A 20,519-nucleotide genomic window follows, 5' to 3' on the forward strand; every position below is an offset into this window, starting at 1 on the left:
ATTAAGAACAGGTGTTGAAAGAATTTAAAGTAGGATCAGCTGCAAGTATAACATGTATATTTTGTTCATATACAAAGATGTATGAAAGCCTTGTTTAGTAGCTTCTTTAAGTTGAAGTCTTCTCGCTCAGATTTACAGAATTAACAGGATCAGGTCCCTGCTATACAATCAATTAGATCTTCCTGTCTTGCAGTTGAACCTTCCTGTTTTGCAGTTGAGCCTTCCTATCTGACAGTTGATCCTATACAATTTACATTTGGATCAACTTGAAGATTGAAGTAAGGTTAACTTATTAATGATTGAGATTAAAAACCCACTGTCACAATTTGTTGGATATGTTCAGATTCTAACGCTCTTATCAACTAAGTTACAACTCGACCTAAAAGGAAAGAAAAAGGGGGATTATGGACATTTCCAGTCATTAGTGTTTTAATATTCAGTGTAATCTTGTTTATGTATCATTATATATTTATACTATTATAATTTTTTATCTATCTCATATATAAATATAATAAATCAATAACTAAACAATTATTTTATTATCAAAGTGAATGGCAAATATAAACTTTTTTGACCTCTATATAAACAACTGAGTACTAATTATAATCACAATGTTTGAAACATCTTGAAATGAGGTGTCCTCTGATTTTTATTCGTAGAATATTCAGTCATGTCTTCACCCATAAAGACTTCCTTTTGCGTAGCAAATTGTGGAGTCTGAATTGTTTACCCCATTTCACAATCACCACAGATACAGATGCCCCAGTACTACAATGCTTTTTGTGTGGTTTTACTTCGCTATAACGTAGTCAGCAATACTGATAGAGCTCTAAATTAAGGCAACGTTCAGTAAATAATCCGAATAAAATGTTCAAGAGTAAACATTTGATGTTTTATATCAAAAGAAATTAAAGCTAACTTAATGTCATGAAAACATTGATAAAGTAACTGTATTATTAATGACTTCTTCATTTAATCATTAAAAGACAAAACATCGACAAAATATTGAATACTGGAAGAGTCGCTTATCGATATGTAACAGAAGCCAATAATAACGATTGTGTTTATCTTAAAGGACTTTAGAAAATACTCTGTATGAAATGGACACATCGATGAAAAAAGTTCTAAAAGCGTAAAATTTGTGAAATTAAAGGACACGTTTTCATCAAAAGAACGCCCTTTTCTTCATTAAAAAGACGCTTTTTTCATCAAAAGGACGCTTTTTTCATCAATAAGACGTTTTTCATCAAAAGGGCACTTTTTTCATCAAAAGGGCACATTTTCATCAGAAGAACACACTTTTACCAAAAGGGCACTTCTATTTTTCTGACCAAGGAATTGTAAAAGCAATAAATTTCATATGGCGTTAGTCAATGTCCCGATCCCGAAGATTACCAAGTAAACTAGCACAGAAGAAATACATTTATCATCAGGAGGTTTATTATGACCAAAGATAAAAACAATATCAGATCAGATAAGTGGCAACACAGCCAAAAGATAGCTTGCCAGGCAAGGTAATATACGCCCACTGGCAGATTTGATTTCGAATAAAAATATTTAGCAGTACAGTAACAATCACCAGTATCAAATATTCAACCTTCAGTCATACACTTCTTTTGAACTCTTTTGGACTTTCCTACACCAGATCGGACTAAAAAAAATTGGTGGTGATCGTAGATGTTGTGTACGATGTGACTGGACTTGAGGCATCTCCAACAAGCTATACATTCTAAATAACCCACCCATAGGTTACTCTTGTATAGGTTTAGTTCAGTCTTGGTCTTGCGAAGTTGGGTTTCCCTTTGCAGAAAGTTGCGAACAATTCTTTTCTTTATAAAGTTCATTGTAAAATATCACTCGGGTCTTATGTAGTCATAGTCACGGTTTCAGGTAAAACTATTTGGAACTAGAAACTAAATTCGTTCTCTAATTCCCTCTGAGTAGTACCACCGAGTGTATCTTCAAGTTGGTCGGCGATTAGAAAAAAAAGTGGTTAGAATCTTAAATAAACATTAATTTACAGTGGAAAAGGATGAAAGAAAACTGACCTGACATTGTTGAATATTGAGAAACAAAATATGAATGTTCTGTATTATGTACATATATAGGTGATAATCAATTTTAGACATCGATAAAAGTCATCATAAAACAGCTGCTACCAACTTAAATGTTTTTTACTTCTCTGATTTAAAGAGGAAGTATACGGGGTGTAAGTAGTGAGCCTCAGAGAATAAATTAAATGATATAAAATGTGAAAGGCATTTTATAAGCATTTAATTTTCAACATAATTATTTGGTCAAAGATTCCATCATCCCAAATCACTTGCTATTTTTAAAGAGGCTAAAGGCAGGGCTACTGAAAGCGCCATCGTCACGTTAATGCTTATTTTGACTTAACATCATTGTCTTGTATAATGTAAATATAATTGTATGTCTATAACATGATTTTGCATGTGTATTTTATGATATTTGTAATTGTATATTTTATAATTTGTGTATGTAGTTTATAACTTTTGTATATATACTTTATAATTTTTATATGTGTATATTTTATAATTATTGTATGTGTAGTTTAGGAGGATACCACGGAAGATTTGCCTCTGACAAACTGGTTTTCCTGTCAAATAAAGTATTATTATTAGTAGTAGTATTATAGTTATGATAATAGAATAACAGATTCTATTTCTCGTAAACAGTGGGACAGGTTTCGAAGTTAAGCACCAAAAGCCGACAGAGAGTCTCAATCTATTTCCAAGGATTTAGTGGAGAAGATTTGCAGAACAGAACAGACTTTTGTGCATCCATGAGCTCACAATACCAATTCAACATACTGCACAGGAGTTAATACTTTCCCGACTTTTTGTTACAGGAAGGGATTAAACATTATTTGACTCGCTGCTGTAGATACACTACTCTTTGTCGATGGAAGCTTTTACAATACGGTGAAGTCATATATTGCTTCAGTGGGCTTCATTTGGGTTTGATGTTGCAACCAGGCATTTTTGGTACGGAAAGTGTTTGAAGATAGTGACAAACATGCTGATGGTAGACTTCCCAATACTGCAGACATATTCAGAGAATAATTACTTGTTTGCCTTCTATTTGTAAGAATGGTTATGAAATGTAGTTATTTACAGCTGTTTTTAATCTAGCCCTTTTGGCCTCTTTTGAACGGGGGAATTAGTATGGTCTACGGGTATATCTGTCAAAAACAATTCAATTCAGCATAAAATAAAACCAATCTTTGTCACATATAGCCCTTAACTGCGGCAATGAATTCGTCGTGAATCGTCGATCTTCGATACAGGGACAGGTAGAATAAGGTGAATATTGGAGGATTTTGAACCCAAACGAAACCTTATTGCTGCAGCAGTCTGCATTGCTACTTTCAGTCGTTTCCATTTTGATGATTTTCGTTAATTTCTATATGCACATTCCTCGGGTACATCATGTGTACTTGTTATACACTCACCAACTAGGCCTATATTATGAAAAGGCTCACTGGTGTCACTTTTAATTGATGAAATGTTTTTAATCCTATTACCATTGAAAAGTGAAAAGCTCCAAGACGAAGGTAAAAGATTATGCTTTTTGGACCATGAAAAATATGATTTATTTCTGTTGCTTAGTTACCTTGTCTGGCAAGCCATCCTTAATATTAAATCATTTTGTTCCTTGTATGAACTCAGACCACTAAACATTTTTAAGTAGGCGTGGTATTTTTCGATATCCTATTTTTTACCCCTCCCGTTATTGTTGCATTTTTCGGTCTAGATTTTAATTTTGATGTCTGAAATTGTCATTTATATCAGGTTTTGGGTTATATGAAGATATAAGGTTGCGGCGAAAGTCCTGTACAGACAGATGTTCTTATCCGGCAGTGGATGTTGATAATCAGTAGTGGTCTACTTCCGATTTGCGTAACTAGAAATTTTCGTGGTCATGAGAAAAAGAGTATATTATTTGTCCAGGCTGTTATGGGAAATTGAAAATTTCTGAAGAAATGGCAAATGAATTGGCGGTGCAAGACCGTATGCTATTGACGAGCTTATCTCCCTTAGTATTGTTATAATAAAATTGCAGGATAATTAAGGAATCTTGTTTTTCGAAATATCTCAACGACAATGAAAAAAGTAAACGGGGAAACAAGTTTCTGAAAATCCCAAAAATAAGTCTGGCTCGTCAATGCCCTCCGCCAATCAAATCTGGCTATACGGGCCTGCATTGTTTGCATGAAAAATGTTCCATTTGCAAATGTCATTTAAGGAAGCTAAATATACCCGACGCAATGAAGATCGCATATTCCAAAACTCCTAATCTACAATATTGTCAATAATAAAGCCACGTTTTTTCTGGATCTCACTGGTCAAAACATACATACCATACATCGGATAAGGTTCAGTAGGTTTTGTACCTGTGTTATACATTAGTTGAATATGTCGTTGTCGATTTACATTTTTTAGGACTCGATCATACGAAGCAAATTCGACGTGATGATGCAGATAAATATAGTTGTCCGCCTCTGGTGCAGAACAGTAGGACGTAAAACTCCATTCATTTCATTTCTTTTTGCTCCTATCCAATTACATTTTCATAAATTATTAATCGATCAAAATAGATGCAGGGCACAGTTGAATTCACAATGCTATTGCGAACTTCTTACTTAGACTACAATAGTATACCTTGTTTGTATCATGCAAAGTCATAAAGTATACAGCTGAGAGCCCTGATTACGCTTCCGTGCAAACCATTCCATGATACAAGAAAGGTGACAATTTCAGTCAAGGTATAAGATAAGTAATAGCTAGACTCATCACGGCCATCTACATGTGGCAGTTATTTTCATCTGTTCTAGTTTCAAGTCTTTGGACACAAAAGCATATTTGACAAATGAAAGTCTCTTCTTATGAAATAAATTAACAAATTTATCCTTACTGAATTAAGTTCATAAAATTCTTGAGGACGAAGTTTGTCCTACTTTTTTGCCTTTATTCATTTTTACTGTTTACATTAACCCGACTAATGTGTCAAGAGTAAGAACATACACTGGTCGCTTTACATAGATGAGAATTGGGAGTTATTCATTAGCTAAAAGGCATAGAATGGTACACAACGTCAATATAATACATGGTGTTATGGTTTTCTGAAAATCGTCGCCTAGAGTCTTTAATATTACACCCTCTTTGAGTCCTAATGCTATTGTAACAGTTATTCATTAGCTAAAAGGCATAGAATGGTACACAACGTCAATATAATACATGGTGTTATGGTTTTCTGAAAATCGTCGCTTAGAGTCTTTAATATTACACCCTCTTTGAGTCCTAATGCTATTGTAACAGTTCATCTTATAATGGTAAATTGTTTTTATTATTTTTCTAATAAATGTTGTTGCCATTAACCTATATGCCTCCTATCATGTGACAGATGCCATATATTTTCAATCCCTGAAGATCTTTAAAAAAGAAATAAATCAAACGAAAAAAAATTTGTTTACATGTGTTTTTCAAAGGATGATCTTATAACCATAAGGATAGTGTAACATAAAGCTCATTTCATGCTGCTAAAACGTGTTTTTATATAAGGTCCTCGAGGTTGAACAAGGTTGAAATGGAGGCCATTTTCCCATTATTAGGAATTGTGGAGTACACAAATATGTCGAGTACATAATCCCTATTTTATTTCATAAAAGGTCTATAGAATTTCATTTCATATCATAATATATGTGTATAATACACAGCCCTACAGCCCTATAACCTCATAACTAGGTTAGAAATTCTCAGATATTTCGCTTGTCTCCGTTTCCCCATTCCCCCTTACCTACGGGCTTGTCCATACGTTTTATACTTACAATGTTTTACATGTTCATATATTTAAAATATTTAAATGAACATGCAAACATGATCTATTCATCTGTGTATGACTCGATCAAACTTAGTAAATCTACGCTTTCATGTCGCTAACACTGTAGCTGTACCATGTAAAGTACTCTGCTCTGATTCAATAACATTTTCGTCAGGTTAGTCGATCAAACCATAACAGGCTAAAACAGATCCAGCGCATCAAAAGACACGCCTTAAAGGTAAATTGTATTTATCTAACTTTACTTATGTACATGTACATTGATTGCAGTTTAATTACTACTTGACTTTTTGTATGCTGTTTTCAAATTTAAAAACAATTAATGCTTGACTTAATGCTAGAAAACAACCTCAATCAAAAATGTATCTAAAAATGAACAGTGATGTACCCACCGATAAATTTTATAGTGCGTATAGTAAGCTAGTTTATATATGTTTTGAAAGGTGGGATATATATAGCTTACAACAGTCCTTTGACGGCAACTTAAAAATCATTTCAGTTTGAGATTTAAGATTATAATCTACGAAAGCGACATGGATAGAGATCTAAGTATTTATACTGGTGTAACCAGGAAATTTGGAATCGTGGACTATGTTATGTTTGGTCTTCTACTGGCAGTATCCTCATGTATTGGATTCTTCTTTGCAATTCGGTAAGTTTACCATCATTATAGTTATTTCAGAATTCATTCATAATAAAAGAAAAGCATGCTTCATAAGGCGTATCAATAAAACTTTAACCTATTCTGATCTCAAACCGTTAATGGTTACAATCGAGCATTTGGTTACAATCTTCATTGTTGTTAATATGACCAATGTTGAATCCAAGAATGGGATACAGTGTGGATGAAACGGCAACGTTTGATGGCTTGAGCACTATAAATGTTTTTCCACAGGAAGTAGCTTCTTTCTTTCTCGGATAAAAGTGGTTTACGCTGTATTTACAGAGATAGAAAGAGAGATTCGATTGAAAATTTTGTTCATGGTGGAAAGAAAATGTCAATTTTTCCAGTATCAATGTCATTAATAGTTACATTCCTGTCCGCCTTGTCCTTGCTAGGCAATCCAGTCGAAATGTATAATTATAATACAATGTTTTGGTATTTATGTTTGGCGTTTGTATTTGCCATGGTATTATCAGCTTGGATATTTGTACCATATTTCTACAATCTTGGTTTGATGTGTATATTTGAGGTAAGATAGTTTTTTTTATTGCCAATGCCAACGAGTTGTAATCTTTCGACAGTTATCATTATTTAAAATCAAACTTAAAGATATTGTCTTTCACAAAAATAGTGCTTGGGTGCAGTACACAACAACACAAAATACCTTTATTTCTAATTGACAGACCAGATTGTTTTCTAGACGTTTCCATGATCTGTGTTTTTTATTTATTGCCTTGATGTTGGTTTAAGGGTTTCTTTATTATTTACCCTTGGTTAAGTAAATATATCTATTATATGATATATATTTTAATTTCAGTATCTTGAATTACGCTTCAGTAAATCTATCCGAGTTTTAGCCTCTGTATTATATATCTTTCAAACTGTAAGTATAAATCCAATAGGTGTTAAATTCAGTGTATAATATGTATGTAAAATCAAGATACAAATAACTATACTTTCAATATAGCCTACTGACAAAGTGCTCTGTCTAACACTTCATGACATAAAGCATTTATAAATTCTTTATGCTGTTTTTGTGTGGCTATATTAAGTCAATGGTTGTTTGAACAAAGTTTTCGTATACATGTATATAATTTAGACATTTTGAAATGATTATGGCTTCTCTCTCTCTCTTTCAGTTGATTTACATGTCATTTGTACTGTATGCACCTTCATTAGCTTTAAATGCAGGTAACAAAAATAACTTCTTGATCTAACATTTAAATCATGGTGTTTCATTTGAATTGAATACGAATGTTGAACACTTAGGACAGTTTGTATACTTTCATGTAAATAACCACACAGGTCATATACTGTTATTAGACAGCCACACTAGGTCACATACTGTTATTAGACAGCCACACTGGGTCATATACTGTTATTAGACAGCCACACTAGGTCACATACTGTTATTAGGCAGCCACACTAGGTCATATACTATTATTAGACAGCCACACTAGGTCATATACTGTTATTAGACAGCCACACTAGGTCATATACTATTATTAGACAGCCACACTAGGTCACATACTGTTATTAGACAGCCACACTAGGTCATATACTGTTATTAGACAGCCACACTAGGTCACATACTGTTATTAGACAGCCACACTAGGTCATATACTATTATTAGACAGCCACACTAGGTCATATACTATTATTAGACAGCCACACTAGGTCATATACTGTTATTAGACAGCCACACTAGGTCATATACTGTTATTAGACAGCCACACTGGGTCATATACTGTTATTAGACAGCCACTCTAGGTCACATACTGTTATTCGACAGCCACACTAGGTCATATACTGTTATTAGACAGCCACACTAGGTCATATACTATTATTAGACAGCCACACTAGATGAAATATTGCCATTAGAAAACCACACAAGATGAAATACTATCATTAGACAACCAAACTAGATAATACTGCCATTAGACAACCGCACTAGATGAAATACTTTCATTAGACAACCAAACTAGATAATACTGCCATTAGACAACCACACCAGGTGAAATACTGCCATTAGACAACCACACTAGGTGAAATATTGCCATTAAACAACCACACTAGAAGAAATACTGTCAATATACAGCCATTTAACAATAACAGTAGGCGATACACTGTCATTTAACAACCACACAGACGATATACTTTCATTAAACTTTTATTAAATTTATAAACAAAAATTATTTTGTGACATGCATCCATATAGTTGATAAATTGTCATTACACAACCACATTAGGTACTATACTGTCATTGAACAACCACAATAGATGATGCACTGTCATTCAATGAGCACATTGTGTGATATACCGTCAACAACGAACCACACCAGGTGACATACGGTCAACAACCAACCACACTAGGTAAAATACTGTTCTTGAACAATCACCAGAACAACCACACTAGGTGCTATACTGCCATTAAACAACCACACCAGGCGATATACTGTCATTAAAGAACCAAAATTAGGTTCTAAATGGTATGTCATTACAACTTTAATGAAACATGCCAGATTATATCCTCTGACAAGTTACAGTGTTGTACATTTTGAATCCAATACAGCTGACACAATATGTGTCTTTAGAAAATAATGTCTCTTTAACCAGTTGTCATTGATGTATGATAATCTTCTGTTACAGTCACTGATTTTAATCTTTGGGGATGTATTGTCGGACTGATGTTGGTTGTAACAGCTTATACGGCTTTGGTAAGTGTTTTATAAAGTACGAAGTACTCTACTTTAAAAGGCCAGCCATGGTAAAGGTGGGCCGATGTCTGTAGGCCAAGAGAAGATACATTATTTGGCGAGAACTTCAGCAACTGCTGACAACTATGATTTTTTGGTAAACTCAATCCCAGCAACTGATCATATTCTCCCGGATGCTAATTGTTGCTTGCAGTCGTTTAAAATTTAGTTGCTCTCAGATTTTGGTCTACTTTAATCCCCCTTTTAACAATGACAGTTTGACAATCGAAAAGTTGATATGAAGACCTAACAAGTCATGCCTTAGTGAATGAGTGATAAAAGTTTCGGATGTTATTCGACCATATACCTTGGTAAATTGCCGAAATTGGGTTCTGTCAGATTGAAAAGCAAATAATAAAACGACTTTCTCCCTTTAATTTCAGGGTGGACAGACACATTCCAAGGATTGGTCATCATCGCTGGATTGTTAGCTGTATTGATTCAAGGTTCCAATGTTGCTGGTGGTTTTGCTCAAGCATGGGATATAGCACAAGAAAGAGGAAGGATATTATTTGATGAGTATGACATTAAAATTATCTTTCAAACAAAATAGTTAATTCTACTTATAAGACCACTCATACGAAACAATGTGTCGTTCTTACTTAGAAACAACACAATGTAGGGTGCGTAGTTTCAGGTGATTAACACACTCTTGTGGTGTGGAAACTCACAAACATAAATTAAAATGGAGTGCCAATATCAATATTCCTTTGATGACAAAGATCTTTCATCGATAAATTTGGTCAATATATTAAAACCGTTTGTTACAGGTCAAAAATAAATATAGTCTTTACAGTTATATCATTGTTTTCATTTGCTATAATTTTGAGTTTAAGTTGTTAAGTTCCTATTTCAGTTTCAATCCGGACCCCAAGATTCGCCATTCTTTCTGGTCAGTATCAATAGGAGGTGGACTATTTTGGATGTGTTTATACAGCTTAAATCAGGCTCAGATACAGAGAGTTATGTCTTTACCAACAGTTACAAAGGCACAAATGTAAGATAACAATATTTAATAACATAAAAATCACTTTCTAATTGTCTTACTTACGAGAATTTGGGCTACAAATTCGAATTTAAAAAGTATGGTAAAGACATCGTATCATGCTAAAAACACTACTCAATGAATATATCAATGAAATATTCCTTTAAGAAAAGAAGAAAATGCATGAAATTTGTGATGAATGTCACTAAAAGGACACTTTAATATATTCATGACCCAGAACTTACCTTTGTGGGTTTATTGTTTTCTAGATCAATTGGTAAATGTACTAATGAAAAACACTACCGGGTGCAAACTGCTTTAAAAAGAGTTTCTATTTCAATAAAACAGCAGGCCAAACTCTTTAGGACATTGAGGTTGAAAAGAAATGCACAAGCAGCTCTGATTAAAGCGACATCGTCAATGCCACATATTCCTCATAAGAGGATGTAATTAAATATTTCAAGAATCCATTTGCGTATTGCTACAACGTGCTGTTTTTATTGGTAACAGTGTGTTGAAACTGATGAATTATATTTTGTTTCAGATCACTAATAGTCAACATGATAGGTCTAATATTAATTTGTTCTGTATGTTTTCTGATTGGTATTGTAATGTTTGCTGTTTATGCAGACTGCCATCCTGTGGCTTTCAAACTAATTGCAAAAGGTGATCAGGTAGGATTTCTTGGTTTTTTAGTTCCGGTTTGTTTCAGAAGTGTTCTCTGTAACTTTTCTTGAATAGGAGGTGGACTGGTGTGTGAGTGGTAAAGGGATGGTCAAAGCAAAGGGGGCTGAATGGAAAGAAACGAATATAACTGAATGGGCTTGGGCGCGCTCACAAGACTGAAGATGTATAAGTACAGATTAACTGTGATTATGATTATCTGTTGTAGTTATTACCTCTATTTGTGATGGATATATTAGGAAAGCTACCAGGTATACCTGGTATATTTGTTTCCTGTGTATTTAGTGGGAGTTTGAGGTTTGTATATCGATACTAAGCATTTTTTTAATGCATATTTGCTACCAAAGTTGCTATTAGTCTTGATTACGAAGATAGCTTGCCAGACATGGTAACATGCGCTCACTGGCATGCATACCAAATTTCATCGAAATCGGATAAAAACTGTCCACAGGACGAACGGTGTATGTGGGCTTACGGCAATATACGTCCAAATTTCCATGTGGGCTTCGTGCACCCAGATTTAGCTATAAAAAGAATGAACACAAACTATTCACAAATTAGATTATTTTGAATTGGATGAAGAAAAAATTATTTTCAGTACATTGTCCTCAAGTTTAAATGCTTTGTCTGCTGTTACTTTAGAAGATTTTGTCAAACCATTTTGTTTCAAGAAGAAGAAATTGTCAGATCTCAAAATTACGTTACTTTCGAAGATTTTAGGTATGATTTCAATTCTTTTTTCATCACTTAATCTAAATATGTTTTCTGGAACTGATATTTCTATATTAAATTTCTGTCTACCTATTTTCTTGAACCTCGACAGTTGTTCAACCCCATTATATATTTGAATATTATTCCTACCCCCCATCCCCCCCCCCCCCCCTTCTCCCCCCTCCTTTTCCATCCCACCCCTGCCAGTTTTTCAATTATAAGACCTTGTATATTTTAATTATTATATATATTATCATATTATAATATAGTTATTATTTATGGTCTGGCGGGTTTGGCTTTTGCCTTTGCTGTATCACGTTTAGGAGCAATTTTACAGGTAGGTTACAGTTATAAGTTTTGAAAAGTATTTATACACTGGTATAAAAGTTCTGCCCCATTTAGAACAATTCTGTGCATTTATTAACTTCTTTATGCAATTTGATGTTAAAGTTTTAGACTTTACTCACAAGAACCAAGCACTTTAAATTTATTTTGATGTTTAATTCTCCAGCACTTCCTATTTGGGTCCGGGTTCTAATTTCTATACTCTTTTGAATGATATATTCTTTTGTATTATCTTTTTACAATGACTATTTTCAGGCTACATATAGTATATATTCAATACTCAATGGTCCACTTGCTGGAATTTTCATATTAGGTCTCTTCTTTCCTTGGGCAAATAAATGGGTAAGTAAATTTATAGAGAGATTTACCCAACATAAAAGATCTTTTAATGTTACATGCTATGTTTACAGCTCGGGCTATGTTTATGTTATGTGTTTACAGGTCGCTTCAAGGTGATTGCAATTTTGTTAACAGTCCTTTTCAAATAATATTAAACAATTTCGATTTATGCTATATTTCGTTATGATAACTTTTTTTTTTGTCTTTTTAAGTTCACAGATTATAATGTCATGTTTAAGGGGTTTTTGGTGTACATTGATAAGAATTCTAAATCAATATGATTATGTTTATCTATGTTTACAAGGTTATTTTAACTACTGGTATTACAGGGAGCGGGAGCAGGGTGTATAACATCTCTAACCATGATGCTTTGGATTGGTTTTGGAGCATATGCCAAAAAAATAAGAACTCCCCTCAGTCCAGTATCTGTGGAAGGTTGTAATTGGAATTTAACAACAACAATGATACCAACAACACTTTATATGAATACAACACAAACAATTCTCAACAACACTACACCAACACCACAAATGGATGCAGAATCCAGGTTTCAAATTTAATTTGAAATAATTTGACTAATGCATTTAAACAGCTATTGTATTTTATGTTGTTTTTTTCCATAGTCAGCAATTACAACTGCAGGGAAATATTATGAACATAATGTCAAGGTCAAGTTTTATAAAACATGATATAACAATATATAATTTACAGGGTTATTAACTTGTTTATACCAATTAAATTTCAGTGATCCATTTTATGATATGTATAAACTATCTTATCTGTGGTATACGGGTACAGGCATTTTAATAGTAGTTGTTGTTGGGCTCATTGTTAGTTTCATAACAGGTAATATGGACTTTAAGTAGACACAAATTGGAAATGATTTGAACAGTTTTTTAAGTTCTACTTTTCTAGACCAGATTGGGCTAAATGAAGAGAGCAATGAACTGAAGAAAGTAATTAGGAACATTTTGTCAGGACATAAGCCTACTGTTTTTCATTTCCAACTACATGTAACTGGGTATCTTTCAAAGTGCAAGGCCTTAGTTTACTGTCAAAGAAAGGGCCTAGATCTTTGAAGCATAAGTACATTGTTTATTCAGAACTAAAGTCAGATTTATTAAGATACTGCTTTACCCAAAAACAGTAGCAAAAATGGCCAATGATCATATTTTAGGTCGTACCAAACCAGAAGATTTAGACTCAAGATTAATCTTTCCATTTTTTGATCGAGTATTTTTCTGTTTACCAGAAAGTATTTTAAGTAAATTGAGATGTGGTGTGGATCATGTAAGTTATTATAAAGTTTATGATATTTAGCATTATCTACATGTTAATGGTTCTTTTCTGGGCCAATCTTCATGAAAAGTTAATACCGGTAGAATGCAGTAATGGAGGTAGATAATGCCACAATGAGATAATTTTTGTTATTACAATGACATTAACCCATTTTCAACTTTCTAAAGAATGGATTCAATTCCTTTTTTGCCTTATTCAATTTGTCAGCTTTTAGACTTTATGGTGGTTTATATATATTTGAAAAATGGTTTTAAGTTCGTGGATCCAATGTAGTTCCGCTCTACGCCTTTTCTTGCTAAAAAAAACACAACCCATGTGGACAACGAAACCCATACAAGATTCCCAAAGCCCATGCTGGGACTGACTTCCCCGCCAGCTGGATCGACTTGTTACAGTCACCTACTTTCAAGGATCTGTTTAAAACAGCTAACTCTGCCTGTGAGTGGCAACAATCCTAGTTCGAAGCATCAACTGCCTAAACTAATTCATAAAAGAGTTATTCCCATCGAAACTCGATAACACAAAAAAATTGCGGTTCGACCCTTTCCCATCTCACTGTAGGCCAGTATAGACCAGAATCGCCTCTACAACTGACCTGAGACACCTCCGCATCAGGTCAAAGTTGCCTCTGCAATGCGCCTTCGCATTTTTTTTTTTAGCATAAATAGAGGTGAAGCTTTCACTTGTGTGTAGTTGAAGAGTTCAATCAAAACAAAACCGGTCAGGTTATACCATACCTAAGATAGGGTTATTTGAGGAAGTCATTCCTTCCCTTCTAAGCGGTATATATTTGTATATGGTTCCCCATCGAGAAAATGATGTATTTTGTGTCCTTTCTTTGTAGAAAAAATCTGTAGAACCTTTCCACAAGCCTGTGGATGTATATGACAATATAGATGTTAAAATAATTGTTGGTGAAAAGGGATCAGAAAAGGAAGAAATCAAAAAGTCAGAAACAGCAGAAAAAACTGAGAGTCCCCAAATAGAATTTACAAGATTATAGTTATTTCTAGAACTTTTGTAAATGTTATTACTTAAGGAAAAGATTTCTACTCATATTTAAAATACTCTGTATACATGTATATGTTTTATTTCTTCTCCAACCTGGTCTTAATGCATGGGTTGATATTTGCTCATAGTTCTAGCTATACTATACAATGTTAAATTGTTAAATTTGAGCAAGTTTTCATTTTATAAATGAAAAGTTGAAATCAATATGTCTTTCAACCTGTTCATTGTTAACATAATCTGATTTAAAAGCACATCCATATGCCTTATAATGTTTTGTGTTTTTTTCTGCTGGTTACTTCATTTATCATCCTTAATCTGACAATCTGTCTTTATATCATGAAGTATAACATTGGATTGGTTGATGGCGTAGAAAGCAAGCTGCATAAAAGTTTCATCTGATCATTAATGACAAGTGGAGTCACTGGCAGAAGAAACACCCACTGAAACATCTAGATAGGTATTTATATCAGTCTGATGTAGAAAAAAATGTAGAGGAATTTATATTGTATACTAATACATGTATAGATAATTATTCAACGAATATATTTTTTATAATAAATTTATTCACATATCAAATCATTAACGTTTATTTTTTTTCTTCATTTTTTTCCGAACACCAACTGAATCTTCTGTATCATCATTATCACCTTTAGATTTTCTTTTCTTGCCAAGGTCAGCCATATCCTAAACAGGAAAAGTATATGTATATCAAACTATCTGATAATATGAGTAGTTGTCTACTATTATCAGGTTATTATGTTACATGTTAAGTGAGTGGTAATACTGATAATATCACACATTACATAACAGTGACCTTGACTTAACCAGGCTGTGTAGTTGAAAACCATCTGTAAGGATGTGAATCTTATATTGCCTTTGTTCCTGCACAGCAGATGCTGCATTCTATGAGCTATATTGTATAAAAAGCTATGTTAATGAAGCAAAACATTTGTCTGCAGCAGAACTCTTGTTATACAGTAAAACTATAGATATTATGAATATGTATAACTAATCTAGCCTGATAACTATTTAATTGTAGAAAATTCAGACAAAAGATTTCATTTTCAAAATTGAAAACTAAAATCAGGCTTCTGCAGAATTGATTTTCCTAATTTACATGACCACAATGACTTAATCTACTTACTAATTTAGCTAATCTTTGAGCTTCTGATACTCTTTCCATTAGAACCATTACTTCTTCTTCTTCAGTCTTATATAGTGGTAACTTTTTACTGATTAAATGTTCTATCCTCTGATATAACTCTACATCATATCTAATAATAAAATACACTGTACTTTATATACTTTCTCTAATACCTGGGAGACTACTGTTTACATCTACAGTTATAGTTTCAATTTATAAATTTTCAGCGACACCCTCAATTAAAATCAATGAGGATTTTGGAAAGAACTTCCTTTTAAATAAGGTTCTAAAACTTCCTTATTACAGAAAATTCCATCACAAAGAAAATATTAATCACAAACAAACTAACTTAATATAAACTTACTGTGAAACAAAGGTGATGGCTTTCCCTGATCGTCCTGCTCTAGCTGTTCTACCAACACGATGTATATAATCTTTAGAATGAGTTGGTATATCAAAATTAATCACAACATCTACATGTGGAATATCTAATCCTCTGTAAAATCAAAACTTAATTCAATAACAAGATCATGTTATACCAAAAATTGAGAGATTTTGATATTTTCTGATCTGTTACTTCACTCATTCCAGATCTATCAACATTTTTTTAAGACATGTATTTTAAAACTTCAATCAATTAAAGCTGCTAATATATAAGATATATCACTTTGTGTGTGAAATTCCAGGGTATTGGTAATATAGAATTTGTATGTATTTTAAGGCCACTTTAACAGTCAAATAAACTTGTGACTAATCCTTTCAAGTTTTGTACCAAGTCTGCTGTATATTTGCTAAATTGACCTTGTTTAATACTGTTGAAAAACTTTACCTGCTTGCTACATCTGTTGCCATAATAATAGATCTACTTTTACTTTTAAATTTATTTAGAGCACCTAATCTTTTGGCCTGGAAAATAAGAAAAAATCATTTCTTTATTTTTTCTAAAGTTGTAAATTTTAATGAAAATTTGAAAACAGTTCACAAATCATATTCATGCCATTAGTGCATACATGGCTGAAATTCATGCAACTTCTACCAAAGTTTAACCACCTACCAACCAAAAAAAAAATCTGATTGACACAGTTGTTAACTACAAAGTAATTGCCTAAATAATTCAGAAACAGTATCTTTCTAAAAGCAGTAAACAGGTAGTTTAAACATTTTAAATAAATAATAATAACTACCTGATTCATTTGTCCATTTAAAGGTACAGCTGTAAAACCCAGGTTACGTAGTAATAATGCTATTCTCTGTGTAGTAGCACAGGTACTACAAAATATCATAAAGCTATTTCCTGCTAACTCATTTAAAATATATACCAGATAGACATCCTACAAAACATTAAGATTATCATAGTCTCAAAATTGTGGCATTGATAACACAACAATTAATTTTAATGTAATTTCGAATGGTGTCTGATTGATGCTAAAAAATGTCTCATTTTTGTGTCTAGGACACCATTCTGACTCGATCATTTTCAAGTGTAGTGAAGGCACTAAAAACATACCTTATATTTAACAGGTATAAATAGATAATATTGTTGTAATTTTTCTACTGTTTGATATTTACTGGACACCTGTACTTTGACTGGATCAACTAATGAGGCACGCTGTAACTTGTGTACCTTAAATTATCAAAAACAAAAAAAAAGTTAAAGTTGGACTATATCAGTTTTTTTTTTTTTTTTTTTTAAACAATATTTATTCAAGAATTACAAATATTACAATATACATATAGATAAACATATGGTTTTGGAAACAAGCTTTAAGCTTATATAAATCCATTACTATATCAGTTATATTGATGATCATCTTAAAAGAGACTTTGTGATCATTGTTTATATCAGCTTCTTGTCCTCAATTAAAGCTACCAATTTCGCATAACAAAAAAAGTCAAATTTACCTTCTGTGTCATTGTGGCTGAGTATAAACATGTTCGTCTTTGTCTTGGTATTGATTTCAATATTTTATCAATCTGAAATAATGGAAATAATAAATATTACACACAAAACAATAAACACATGAAAATTTCTTGCCCCTGAATATCTACCTTTGAATTCAATGCATTGAATAACCTACAACAAAAAGTCAAAATCCAGACTCTAATTGCTAATGTTCTGAACTATGTGGTAATATATTGAATAATGCTTACCTCTTTTCCAAAATCCATATTTAAAATTCTATCAGCTTCATCCATAACCTGAGATATAAAATAAATACAGACAATTTCATTGAATTACTAATTTTTCAAAAAAAGGATAATATTATTAATATATTTTTTCATGCATTTTAGCTCTAACTAGCTTTTGAATTTTTAACTTTATCTAACCTACCAGATATTTTAGATTACTTAATGAAAAGCCTTTTGTATTTTCTAAATGATCTAATAATCTTCCAGGTGTGGCTGAAATATGAATAAATATAAAAATTAATGTACTTGTTTCTACAGATTTAAACAAAAATTGACTTTAGACAGAATCTTACTTGATTTGGATCAAAGATCTGGCACAAATCTTATTTATTAACTATACCTACCAACTATTATGTGAGGTTTTTTAGCCAACATCATAGCTTGACTCATACTGTCCATTCCTCCAACTATCACAGCTAAAACGATAAAAAAATCATAATAATAGAGGTACTGTTACAGACCATTTAAAGAATAAAACCCTCAAATCAAGTTCAAAAGAATGCTAGGTCAACGAAAATATGCAAATGTGACATCGAAAAGCTAAGTTATCTTAAGCACATATTCAATCAAGAAATTTAGAACTAATAGCATAACTATGACAACAGACAATGTTATCGCTCAATAAAGCATAATCATGTACTGACAAATGTACCTGTTTTAACCCCAATAGATGTTCCAAGAGCTACAAATTGTTCTGATATCTGAAAAGCCAACTCTCTAGTAGGTGTTAAGATCAAAGCAAATAACTTCTGTGGATTATCTAATAAGGATTGTAATATTGGTAAAGCAAATGCACCAGTTTTTCCAGAACCAGTCTCAGCTAATCCTATAATATCTTTTCCTGCAAATAAGGAGAAAAACAGTGTTATGTAAGCATCATATTGAATGAAGCAAATCTTGAGTCTTATACTCATTACAGTTATAACAGCAATTTTTCAATTAAAATAACTTCATGCAAAGCTGAGAATATCAATGATTTTAAGAATGCTAAATAATGTATACATCAAATGTCAGAAAGTTATGTTTCTGAAACTAGACTATAACTAACATATTGAAAACATTGAAAAGAAACACTTACCTGAGAGGGCAATAGGGATTGCTTCTCTTTGTATCTTGGTTGGTTTCTTCCATTTCAAATTTTCACAAGCTTCACATAAAACATCTACAATACCCTGTAAAAATTATGTGTCTTAAAATTTACGAAACAAATCATGAGCAGAGATCATTGGGACAAAGGCCAGTTGGGGGTCAGAGGGCAAAGCTCCCAGAAGCCAGAGGGTTTTTTACATTTTACATTATAGAAGACATCATTTCAGATGAGAAATATACATTCCAATCAATGGATTAAAAAAATGCGTTAACTTAAACCACACTAATCTCTAAGTTGTAAATATTGCAATTTCAACACAAATCAGCAATTTAAAAACAAGTCAAATTTGAATAGAGTTAGATAAAATGTTATATGTTATCATGTGCCTACCAAAAAACTGCTTATCTCTAATTAAGAATAACAAAGCAATTTATTCCAATGGCTTCCTGATATTGTGTTAATACATCACAATAATTGATAAAGATTACCAGGCATTTTAATTAGTTTATTACAAATTACTTAGGGAAGGAAACCGCTAAGAATAGGGGAGGAAACCACTAAGAATAGGAATGGAAACCACTGGGGGGAAACCACTAGGGAGCAACTTGTAAAGGGGGGAAACCACTACATGCCTTGAGCAGACGATGGTGCCTGTTAATAGGCTAGAGTAGAAATCAGTAGAAAAGAGCAAACTGGAATGTAGTCAACTTTGCTCTTTTGAGGCTGTATTGGAATTTGTCAGGGGCCAAGTTGACTACTCTCTGACCACATTGACCTCTAAATTGAATATTTTCTCTCGTCACAAATATTCAAAATATGATCAGGTTGACCTGGGTGGCAAATATCCTCGGCCATTTCGTTTATTTATTATTAATTATTGTTATTTTATCAATAACCTGCGCTCTCATTCAAGGCCATGCCTTCATTCATATTATTTCAATGATAGCCAAAATGTGATTTAGAACAGAGAGTAAGCAGAAGCTTATAGTTATAACTAGGGCTATCCCAAATTGCCCACAAATATACATACTAAACTTTTGAAAGTAACATCTTTTTCTTCACTATCTGAGTTTTCAATTTCGGGTTCAGAATCTGAATCACTCTTTGTCGTCATCTTATTTCTTGCAACGTTAAAAGTCTGATATTTATATCAAAATCGTTGAATAACGTTTCACGTGTTTATAAAAGTTGTGAACCTGTGTTTACTTCCGGTGAGTTCCCAAAAATAATTCACTCATTCATTCTATTTAGAAACGAATATTTTAAATCTATATGGCCACAATAAAAAATTTTCCACATTAAATACCAAATAATAATCAAATATTACATATTTGACGACATGCTGTTAATAAGTCCATATTAGATTAGCTAGTATTTGAATGATCAAACATTCAAAGAGCCTGTTGTCTTTCGTTCCAGTTTTGCTTTAAAAAATTGTAGAA

At 32.6% G+C, this 20,519-nt stretch overlaps 2 protein-coding genes across 2 annotated transcripts; one reads left to right on the top strand and one right to left on the bottom strand.

The window, feature by feature from the left end:
• Window positions 1–5,982: 5,982 nt before the first annotated feature.
• On the top strand, window positions 5,983–13,209 carry LOTGIDRAFT_210041 (hypothetical protein; the record flags this gene model as incomplete). Its single annotated transcript, XM_009061877.1, has 15 exons — window positions 5,983–6,079; window positions 6,359–6,511; window positions 6,806–7,052; window positions 7,341–7,406; window positions 7,663–7,714; window positions 9,173–9,244; window positions 9,663–9,798; window positions 10,136–10,276; window positions 10,809–10,938; window positions 11,157–11,245; window positions 11,547–11,668; window positions 11,929–11,996; window positions 12,260–12,346; window positions 12,673–12,890; window positions 13,089–13,209. The coding sequence occupies exons 2-15, from the start codon at window positions 6,393–6,395 to the stop codon at window positions 13,207–13,209; spliced, it is 1,668 nt and encodes a 555-aa protein (XP_009060125.1). The 5' UTR covers window positions 5,983–6,079; window positions 6,359–6,392.
• A 1,995-nt stretch (window positions 13,210–15,204) lies between these two features.
• On the bottom strand, window positions 15,205–20,191 carry LOTGIDRAFT_229010 (hypothetical protein; the record flags this gene model as incomplete). Its single annotated transcript, XM_009061878.1, has 13 exons — window positions 15,205–15,337; window positions 15,798–15,927; window positions 16,162–16,293; window positions 16,627–16,703; window positions 16,982–17,128; window positions 17,305–17,421; window positions 17,700–17,771; window positions 17,949–17,996; window positions 18,130–18,200; window positions 18,332–18,403; window positions 18,640–18,828; window positions 19,066–19,159; window positions 20,108–20,191. The coding sequence occupies 13 exons, from the start codon at window positions 20,189–20,191 to the stop codon at window positions 15,233–15,235; spliced, it is 1,338 nt and encodes a 445-aa protein (XP_009060126.1). The 3' UTR covers window positions 15,205–15,232.
• Between the last annotated feature and the right edge of the window lie 328 nt (window positions 20,192–20,519).

This window comes from Lottia gigantea (genome assembly GCF_000327385.1).
Source record: "Lottia gigantea unplaced genomic scaffold LOTGIsca_5, whole genome shotgun sequence".
Lineage (NCBI taxonomy): Eukaryota > Metazoa > Mollusca > Gastropoda > Lottiidae > Lottia > Lottia gigantea.